This window comes from Salmo salar, chromosome 03 (assembly GCF_965601325.2).
Source record: "Salmo salar chromosome 03, fSalSal1, whole genome shotgun sequence".
Lineage (NCBI taxonomy): Eukaryota > Metazoa > Chordata > Actinopteri > Salmoniformes > Salmonidae > Salmo > Salmo salar.
The window spans coordinates 46,184,727-46,195,831 of NC_138293.1; the positions used below are offsets into that span (position 1 = coordinate 46,184,727).

The 11,105-nt window shown below is 43.2% G+C and overlaps 1 protein-coding gene across 2 annotated transcripts; it reads right to left on the bottom strand.

Annotated features, from left to right (window-relative positions):
* Nucleotides 1-2,838: 2,838 nt before the first annotated feature.
* LOC106600586 (microtubule-associated protein 6 homolog) lies at nt 2,839-10,227 on the bottom strand. 2 transcript variants are annotated; one of them, XM_014192064.3, is made up of 3 exons: nt 9,458-10,225; nt 8,182-8,548; nt 2,839-3,604 (listed from the first exon to the last, which is right to left on the bottom strand). In XM_014192064.3, exons 1-3 carry the CDS (start codon nt 9,961-9,963, stop codon nt 3,527-3,529), a joined length of 951 nt encoding a protein of 316 aa, XP_014047539.1. In that variant the 5' UTR covers nt 9,964-10,225; the 3' UTR covers nt 2,839-3,526. The 2 variants fall into 2 exon arrangements, with proteins under 2 accessions (XP_014047539.1, XP_014047538.1); XM_014192063.3 differs by lacking the exon at nt 2,839-3,604 and adding an exon at nt 5,907-7,433 and having other exon boundaries at nt 9,458-10,227.
* Nucleotides 10,228-11,105: the final 878 nt, after the last annotated feature.

Genomic DNA, 11,105 nt, shown 5'->3' on the forward strand with positions numbered 1-11,105 from the left:
GACTGTGTTTTTGTGTACATTGTGTGTGTGACTGACTCTAGTTTTTGTTTGTTCACTTCAAATCAAGCCCCGCTACCAGCAAAGTCATTACTATGGTGTGTTAGAATATGTGTTTGTGTGCATTATTTATGTGTTTGTGTTAGTGTGTATGTGTTGGGGTAAATGTGGTGTGAATATGGGTGTACTGTATGTACCTGGATACGAGAGTGAGAGAAAGTTAAGGTGAATTAATGAAAATATCTTTGAATATGATGCATTTTGGATGTTGTGTACATGGTTACTGGTGGACATTTAGCTTGTGTAGGAGTGAAGGTGATAGGTGTTATGTTTCAGTATGAATCTGGTAAGTGTGTGGTGTGCTCACTCTAGACTGAGTGGTCACCTTGCCCGTTTGACCAAACTTTATGTATTGTAGAAATAATATCAATTGACCATTATATTTTCATTTTCCAGTGCACACCAAAAATATGATCAATATTCTTGTATTAAAATGGAAAACTTGTTTATAAAACTGTGGTTGTGTTTTTGAAGTGACTTAGTGTCTTGTTATCCCCCCTCCGCCCCAGGATGCCCTTTCCCGATTCCCTCCCTCTTCCTCTCTTTCTCTGAGAGCTTCTTCACACTTTTCAAAAAAATACAGTCGGCTACTCATATTACTCAAATGTAAACTTGCCCATTTGCTACATCTCGCCCGCTACCTCTGGAAGTAGAGCACGACACTCGTCCGACAGTTGCCCCCCTTGAAGCAGGCCAGTGTAAACAGAATTTCCTCATTGAGCCAACATTCCTGAATGGTAATAGCAGAGCAATGTTTTTGAAGCAGCTGGAATGCATTGACATTTTTAGCTGAAATTGCAGTAACGGCCTGTTCTATTCATTTCTAATAATCATATTTAGCAGATGCTTTAATCTGAAGTTACTTCCAGCTATGCATGCATACGGTTGGCCCCAGTTGGAATCAAACTCACAACCCTTGGCGCTGCAAGTGCCATGCTCTACCAACTGGGCCACATTTTCTCCACCTCTCCTTTTAGTACAGTCTGGGTGATAGGGCTGCAGTAGATTTTGAGAGATTACAGGGTACTGGACTGATGAGGAGGCTTTGGTGGGATGGTAGGATCAGATGGCAGTACTTTACATTCTGTGTGGCTCAACTCCCATGCTTCGCTCCCTTTTTTTATCCGAAAGGATGGCAAATGACATAAGAGGGATGAGAAAGGATCTGGTTCATTGAGGGATTAAACTCTTAAGTAGTGGCCTTCTTTGACCCTCGAATATCACTTACTATTCTAGAAGCCAGAAACACAAAGCCGCAGGTCACTGACAGAGCCCACCTTTGGATACATCAGAGGCAGTATTTCATTTTAGATACCTAGGCAGGGATAGAGACAGCCAAGTTTTCAGGTACTAGCCAGAATGACCCGACATGCAAACATCAGAGAGAGCCGTGTTTGTCAACAGATGATCCCTGTGATCATATCAGAGCTGTGTGACATGCATTACATAATATGGTCATGTTCAGCATCCCTGACTGGCACACATTTGTTCCAATAGTGGTTTGCTCATTACTCTTAGATCAGTTTAATGTTAGTTAACTATACATTTTGGTCAGGTTGCTGTAATGTTAGATAATTTATTTTAAACTAGGCAAGTCAGTTAAGAACACATTCTTATTAACAATGACGGCCTAGGAACAGTGGGTTATCTGCCTTGTTCAGGGGCAGGACAACAGATTTTAACCTTGTCAGCTCTGGGATTCGATCTAGTAACCTTTCGGTTATTGGCCCAACACTCTAACCACTAGGCTACCTGACGCCCCAGAGTAGATTAGGTTTCTGTAAGATTCGGTTACTGTAAGGTTAGGGCTGGGATAAAGGGACTGATCTGAAAAAGGGGTTATGCATCTGATCCTGTGGACCTTGTGTATAATTTCTAGCAGGCTTCCATTAAACTAATAGATTGAAAAAACAGGTACAGAATTCACTGCAAGTCATACAATGTACTGTACTATTATGTGTTGTGTTGTTGTTTCATTCTGTGGATCATGTTGCTGGACCAGGGAAATTAGTCATTATTGCTTCCGATTTAGTTGCTGTGAGCATAGATTTTGCCATGAACTGCTTGTGCATGCAAAACCACACACACCCCACCTCCGCTGTTGTAAGATGTCACATAAAAGGGGAACAAAGAAAACATGGTGTGCCACTCGAGGGCTCCCGAGTGGCGCAGCAGTCTAAGGCACTGCATCTCAGTGCTAGAGGTGTCACTACAGACCCTGGTTCAATCCTGGGCTGTATCACAACCAGCCTTGATTGGGAGTCCCATAGGGTGGCGCACAATTCGTCCTATTAGGGGAGGGTTTGGCTGGGGTAGGCTGTCACTGTAAATAATAATTTGTTCTTAACTGACTTGCCACTTTAAATAGATTTACAATTTTTTAAATCATCATCACACTTATGGAGATGCAGGCTGCTCTCTCTCAGCTTGTTCACTCAGATTCAGCTCCATCACATCAGATCAAAGGTGTTATAGCACACACATCACAATGTGTCTAACCACCTCATGTTCACCCTGTTGGATATTGGTTCACTATCTCAAGAATGAATCTGGTTTGTATTCATAAAGCATCTCCAGAGTAGGAGTGCTGATCTGATCTGTTTTGCCTTTTAGATCATGATGAGTAATATTATATGGGGGGATCCCAGATCAGCACTCCAAATCTGAGATGCTTTATGAATACGGGTCCTGATCAAAGAAAACAGTTCATCATATAGATACAGTAGATATCATATAAGATGGGTGTAGCAGAAACATCGACATCAATTGGACAAACAGGAGTTAAGAACCTAATATTCTTTTATTGTAATATACTGTACATTATATCATATTTTACTTTTTATTTTCTTAAGCAGATTTACAAAATGAACATATACACCAGAAACAACTATTTTGTCTCAAAATAGTTACCTACCAGCAATTGAAAAGAAATGAAATAAATATATTTTTTGTTTCCGTTAATAAAAGACTAGCAAAGATCAACACACTTTCTGGACAAAGTGTAGTTTGAGCATACATTTCTTGTCATTTCAATAGATCCAACAATATGTACAAAAATGATTTATTAACTTAAATCATTCCAACTCAACAGGCGCACACACATACACACAAACATACCTGTAAATACAGTACACACAAACACACATTACAGAGCAGCCGTGTTGTCTTGGAGTGTCTGACGGCAAAACAGCTTGATTTCAAACTAGTTTGTTTCATGCAAATTACATTTTCATAGCAATAGAACAGAATTGTAAAATGATTTATCTTGTTTTATGACATCTAGTTTCTCATTCACTCTTGTCTCTGATTTACTATACTGGACGATAAGCTGACTTTTCCTTTCTGGTTACATTAAGAAGATGTACATTCCCCTTGCATAGATTTTGTTATTGTGTTGAACGGACAGAGAACATTCCCTAATTGGTTCTTTGGACTCCCCGTAACCTAGTAGAAGGATTTGGAGAGTCTGTCATATGTTGAAGATTCTGGATCCGCTTTGAAAAACCGCAGAGGGGTTGGGAGAGAGCTTAGTCCTAACCAACTGCTCCTGCAAAAAGACACACAACACATGGGTTATTCAAAGATGACCACAGGCAATGCAGGTCTTGTGCTGTTCAGATAGGATATATGATATACACTCAGCGGCCAGTTTATTAGGTACACCACCCTGTTCACGAAAATGGTTCGCTCGTACAGACAGTGAGTCCATGTGGCCATGGCTTGCTATATAAAGCAGGCAGACAGGCACAGAGGCATTCAGTTACTGTTCGATTGAACATTAGAATAGGCCAAATAAATTACTTAAGCGACTTTGAGTGTGGTATGATCGTCAGTGACAGGCGCGCCGGTTCCAGTATCTCAGAAACGGCCGGCCTCCTGGGCTTTTCCTGCACGACAGTGTCTCGGGTTTACAGAGAACGGGGCGACCAACAAAACACATCCAGTCAGCGGCAGTCCTGTGGACGAAACCAGCTCATTGATGGGAGAGGTTGAAGGAGACTGTCAAGAATTGTGCAAGCTAACAGGCGGGCCACAAACAGGCAAATAATGACGCATTACAACAGTAAAATCACACCTTGTAAAATCCGCCCCCCGAGCAATTCAGGCGGTTCTGGAGGCAAAGAGGGGTCCGACCGGTACTAGATGGGTGTACCAAATAAACTGGGCACTGATTGTATGATAATATGAGAGGTGACTTGTTTGGTTGTGCAGTCATAGTGCATCAGCCCTCCTGTCAGTGGACTGGTAGACATAATTAATCACAGCAAATATTGCTGATGCTACTTTCTGAAAGAACATCCAGCCGGAACCTACATGAATGGAACTTCACTCAACCCTGAAATGAAGTTTGCATGCTGCATCCATCAAGTAACGTGTTCTAGGCTTGATATGATGATGAGATATGGATCTGCATGTTCCAATGCAGTTGATTAGTAGTGGTAGAATGGCCAAACGGAAGGTTTGTTTGGCAGAGTCGTAGTCTGTAGTCTCAGTGGCAGTCTCTTCAGCCAATGAAAAATAGGATATGACTACTACTGTATTTGCTGGATGTGAGGCTGTGTCTGTACGTGAAATTTGTCAAACTGCAGCTTTGAAAAAAGTGTGTGCGTGTGCTTCAGTCTGTTTGCATATGTGTTTGTGTGTATCTGTGGGTATGTTCACCTCCTCCCACACACACTCTTTTCCACTCAGTACAGCAGCCAGGTCTGCCTCTCTCTTAAATGAGATTCACGCTGAAATGACTGCAAGCCACTGCATCGCATCACACTGGCAAAATGGCAAATAATCCATTATTGCTCACTTTATCGCTCTCTCTTCCTCTCACCCTTTCCATCCCTCACTCAGTTTTTTTCTTTTTCCCTCCCTCCCTTGATATAACCCTGCTGGTTTGGCTCATGACAGTGGCTGTAGTCATACACATCGTGGGAAAAGGGAAAAGTTCCAATTCAACCGAACATGGAGACAGGAAAGAGAGAGAAAAAAGAGGAGCGGGACTGGAGGGAGGGTGAAAGGAGAGATGATGAGAGTGAGGAAAGGGGTGCAAAGGGAGGTGATTTGCAGGATGCTTTGTGTCTGCACAGTTTGATCCTCTCTTTATGCAGCCCATTGTAAACCACATCCCCTTTTCTCCCCTGTTTATCTGTTTCGCTACAAAGCGGAAAAAACTCTTTATGTCACATTTAAAAGCTCAGGCAATGTTCTCCATCAGTGCTAAAAACAAGATTCTTAATGCCTCATGGGAGAAAACACTCTCAGTAGATGCATTGATGAAACTACAGAATTTTATGTCTAAGTGTTTACCAGAAACATTCAGGAAGCACTCAGAAAGCTTGCATGTGTTTCAGAAATAAATGGCTTGTAGCCTCTTTCTTAACTGTAAGGGTACTGCTAATTTGAAAAAAATATACATTTTTAATCACTCACTCCCTCTCATAATCAAGTTTATTGATTTTGGTTCCAAAAGCATAATGAGGACTACAGTATTCATTCCCTTGATGGGTGGGTGAATGCTATGAAAGCGGATCAACTTCTCAGAGGTTTATCAGCACACACTGTAATGGTACTAACTGCTCACTACCTGTATGCATGGCTCTGTGCACTATGCTCCAACGTTACACAGCTGTGCTTTTGTCTATCCATGACCTTGATGAGTCAATGAAAAATGTGTCCATTGACTCATCATGTCGATGGACAATACCCTGAGTGGTGTGTGTGCGTGTGTGCGTGTGTGTGTGTGTGTGTGTGTGTGTGTGTGTGTGTGTGTGTGTGTGTGTGTGTGTGTGTGTGTGTGTGTGTGTGTGTGTGTGTGTGTGTGTGTGTGTGTGTGTGTGTGTGTGTGTGTGTGTGTGTGTGTGTGTGTGTGTGTGTGTGTGGAGTGCTTGGTCAGAGAGCTTAGTGGGTTGGGGTGTCAATAATGACTTGGCAGTGTGTGGGGGCTGGGACTGAACACTGAACTGGATTGTTTAATATAGATCCCATGACTTTTGCGTCGTGTTGGCAGATTGCTCGGTGACCGATTAAAAACGATGGAGCACTAGGTTGTTGTTTTGGGGTAGAGGGGAGGTATTACTGAAGTAGAAGTTGATTGATGGGTTGGGGGTCCAATATGATGACCATAGCCTGTAGCTGGTATCTGATGTCTACTTTTCTGGGCAGGAGATGGGGTTAAATCCTTTGCACACAATTTGTAAAACAGCTCTACATAGTAGCCTACTGTAGTGTTGTACCTTTCCCTGCATGCACCCTGAACACACACACATCTCACCCTGGTTTTTGGGCCATGGTTATTAATAGACTATGACCTACAGATGACATATCTCATATTAAATCCTGTGGCCTGTCAAACACTGTTGGACTGGCCTTCTACAACACAGCCGCGTAGGCACAGGTCCGCCCAATCAGATTGAACAGAAAAACAAGTGTCATTTTATTTTTATGCTCTCTACTTGTCAGTGTTCCAAACGGGACATTATTTGTCTTTTTCCCTAAATGTGCAAACGCCATCAGATAGAATGAATAGCAAGCGGTGCACTGGAATGACATTCAGATTAACTGGAATGACATTCACTCTCATAGGATGGGTGGCCAACAATAACTAACTGAAAGCCACACCCCCCACAAATATGACCGCATTGAGGCATATGTCACTGTGCTTGTACGGCTATATGCACCATGCCACTGCCCACTTCATTTGTTCATTTAGCGAATAAAACAGATCATAATCCAGTACCTTTATCACAGTCAACACACCTAGATTTTTAGCTTTAATTAGCATTAAAAATGCTAAATGTTCTCTCAGCCTCATTGCAAAATGTGTAACATAGCATGAGATTATCTATAAAACTGCACATTTTCCTCTCTACCATATGGCAAAATATGTAAAATTGCAGGAAATTAGCTTTAAAACAGCAACTTTGTCTCTCAGCCTCATGGCAAAATGTGGAGAACAGCATGAGATTAGCTATAAAACTGCAAATGTTTCTCTTTGCCCCATGACAAAATGTGTAGAAATGCAGGAAGTTAGCTGTTTTCTACAGGCCCATCCACCCAAAAATGTCTGGCTACGCTACTGCTACAACAGAAAGACTATACACTAAAACATGTTCTCCCATGTGATTGGCCAAAGATATGTTTATTTCAACTTGTTATTAAACTGACAACTGAAACATTCCTAGCAAGCAGTGTGCAGGAGTTTCTTCTTTCTCTAATCTCTCTGCCATAGATGACAACGAGTGAAAGCGGAAAAGCCGAGTAAGTCCAGTCCAGCCCGGCCCGTCCTCTCCTACTCTCCGCTGGCAGATGGCACAGAGGAGCGTGGGCGGGGGGATGGCACTAAACCCCTGGAGATTCCCCAAAGAGTTCCACTCCCTGTCACGCTAGGATCAAAACAGAAGAAGAGTTATAGTACTGCTCTTTCTCTCTCTGTCTATATGTATTTCAGTCTCTGTCCGTCCCCGCACTCCCTCCCTACCTCCCTCTCTCCACACCTGAACCCACTTTGACACACCATCTCAGTGATTGAGTCTCCACATCCAATTGACCAGATGTCTGAATATTATTGACTTTCTTTTCTCCTCATGTAATGCCTGCTCTAACCAGGTCAATGTCATAAGCCTGGCCGTTTCCGGGTGTTACATAATCATCCGAAACAGCTGGGTCACTTTGAGCAGATTTAGGACAGGACAGGATGCTGTATCACCTAATTTATTCCCCTTGACTCCAATGTATTGAGAAAAACATTAGCTACTGTGACATTTTACCTTTCTGCAAAAACGGGTCAGGGTGACCTTCTCAGGCTAATAATGGGATGCTCTTAGAGATGCCTCAGCACCACTGGGAACACCTGGTACCTAGCTGGAACAATAGCTATATCCCAAACCATAACTTTACCCTATATTCCCCATCCAGTGTCTATGTCTTTCAAGTGGCTTTACCTTTAGCCAGAAATAGTACTATCTAAGGAATAGGAAATCATCAGAGATGTATACAATGACTTCTATAGGACGAGATACTACCACTAAGACTTTGCTCACATCAAAGATTCGGCCCATTTTAAATAACATTGAAAAACAGGATTTGTGCCCTGAAACACACTGCGAAACACAAAAACAGGAGTCCTCTAACCTCTCCCATGGTTCCTATACTGAGGTCGGGTCTCTCTGGCAGGCTGCTCTGCTGGAGGCCGGTGGTGGTGGTGATAGGGGTGGTAGTGGCAATGGAGTAGGGCTGGAGTGGGGTTACGGTGTTTTGGGGGACGGTGGAGATGGAGGTGGTGGTCAGCAGGTCAGCAGTGGAGGTGCTGGGAGTATGGTCCCTCTGGTGAAGCTCTGTGTGTCTGAAAGACTCCCCGGCTCCGTTGTAGGCGGCTTGGTAGCTGGTCTCATTAGGGAGGTGGGAGACCCCCAACCCGGGACTGGCGTACGGGGCAGGGGGGCGTTGTTTCCTGGTGGTCTTGGCTGGTCTTGCCCCCGTCCACGGCCTGTACTCCTGTCTACAAGGAGGAGGGGATGGAAGGGTAAGAGAGAGCACTCACGGTCTGCAAAAGTATTTTTATTTTACAAACACTGCAAACGATTTGTCCATTAGCTTCTTGCTCTTTATACTGTAGGCGAATTAACATAGAACATTTTAGTAAATTCTGTATTGTTGTGTAAATCGAACCAACCAAAAGTATGAAGGAACCAATCAGAGAGCAAGGTAAGGCCTAATGACATACGCTTATCATTGAATGGTAATGACATCGATTGGGGCTACTTCAGAGGGGGTACAGGGGCTCAGGTGGGTTCTGTTAATGGGGCATTAATGAGGATGGTGGCATGCTGTCATCAAATAAAAAAACAACAACAGTATTATTAAAAGTTAGCTGCCGCATCGGATTATCATTACATCAGGATCTCAGGCAGAATAGCTTCAATTGGTTTTTTAATGATGGACTTTAAAAGAAAACGTGTGTCCAACGGGGGGGGGGGGGGGGGTATAACAAGTGTGTGAGTTTATGAATAATTGAAAGCGTTTTGCTGTGTTTCTACTTCAGCAGCAGCCGACTTTCCAGATTAAAGCTATTGATTATTTCAAACACACACACACACACATACACGGAACACAAAGACCTAGCCTGATAGCAATTTCCGTTGAAATAGTATTACATGATTATGTATACTGCAGATTATATTTGGGACAATGCCCCACTGTACATAATCCAACCAAATGAGTTAACGAATTTCAGAGCGCGCATCATTAGCTAAGAAATTAAAGCAAACTTGAAGCAGACGAATGGAATCGTTAGGTTTGAGCGCAATGGGTTATCAATGGGTTTTTTTAGTGAGTGAAGAGCTTCAGGTGCTGAAATGAAAGAAACAGAGCGGTTCTGAAAGGACATCGTTAGAGTGACGGAACCTACCTGTAAGAGCTGTTGGCTGTTACCGTCCCCCGCTCCTCTCTCTCCCCCATGTCCCCTCTAGTCTGGCTCGCATTGGGGTTACAGTTTACGGGGCTATCCGAACCAACTTCACCCCCTTTTCCGCCATTGCTAATCCAGGGGAAATTCTCCTTCTTCGGAATAGGCCAGGGTTTGTAATCCTGCTTGTACTGGGTGACAGTGGAGAAAGGCACACCGGTTTGGTGGTAGTCCTCCCGGGGTTTGAAGTTGGGCTCCCTCCGGCCCCTCAATGACCTATGGGTCCCCGGGGCATCTCCCGGTGTCTGGGGGGATCCGCGGTGTTCCGTGGTGGAATAGTTGTGCCTCAGAACCCGGTCCGTCGGTACCTGCCTGGTGACGGATTGTACCTCTTGGTCGGTGATGTCCGAGTAGTTCTGTATGGTCAGTGGCACTGAAAGATCGGATTTATCAAACTGGTTCCAGAACCGAGCCAGACAGCACACTCTGCTTATGCACGGCCAAGCCATGGCGATTTGGTTCGAATAAAAATAAAAATAGGCTAATCAAAGAAAAGGGGGAAAAAAGAAAAGAAAATAAGGAAAATTGATAAAAAAAAAATATATATATATCAAACGTTAGCTACATTCAGAAGTGCCGCCGTGTGTATGTGCCCATTCCTGCAAACCTTCGCCAGCGTGCTGTCTCCACGCCACTGCTCTGGAATGCAAAGATGGGAGCGGAGCCGCTCGTGAAGCTGTCATTGCACATTCTTCTCACGTGGTACTGAAGGCTTCGAGTTGATGCAGAGAAATCTATAGCAAATGATTCATCTGAAGTCCAACAGAGAGAAAAGCTTTGCGATTGCTATTCGGGTCAAGTTATTCCATTACAAATTCAGCAAGAATATGCTATTCTCTCTCATTCCAAAACTGCATCAAACATAATGGGCCCATCATGCACAACCCATTATTAGCCTAGTAATCAAACTCATGTAGCCTATGCTTTCTGAACATACATCTGAAACTGACATTAGGCTCGAGGCTATATGGTCTAAACTTGAAGTATAAAAATAATAATTGAGAGGTTAATCACATCATGGCTCTGACAAGGCTTTATAACTGAGTAATTGCAGACATCTGCTTTTGTGTGAAACCCTCCACATGGCTGCCATGAGACAGCTCTTGCTCATGTTGCCTCTGGTTACCACAGGTAAATAAACTGTTGACTCTACACTCAGGTAGTTGTCATATTTCCCAGATAAAGGCATTCATGTATAAACCAGGGAAGCTTGAAGATCCAGTCAATTAACCAATTATACTAAACAAAAATATAAACACAACATGCAACAATTTCAAAGATGTTGCTGAGTTACAGTTCATATAAGGAAATCAGTCAATTGAAATAAATTCATTAGGCCTTAATCTATGGATTTCACATGACTAGGCAGGGGCACAGCCATGGGTGAGCTTGGTAGGGCATAGGCCTATCCACTGGGGAGCTAGGCCGACCCACTGGGGAGCCAGGCCCAACCAATCAGAATACATTTTTCAAATCAAATCACATTTTATTTGTCACATGCACCGAATACAACAGGTGTACCGTGAAATGCTTAATTACAAGCCCTTAACCAACAATGCAATTCAAAATCGGTTTAATCCACAAAAGGGCT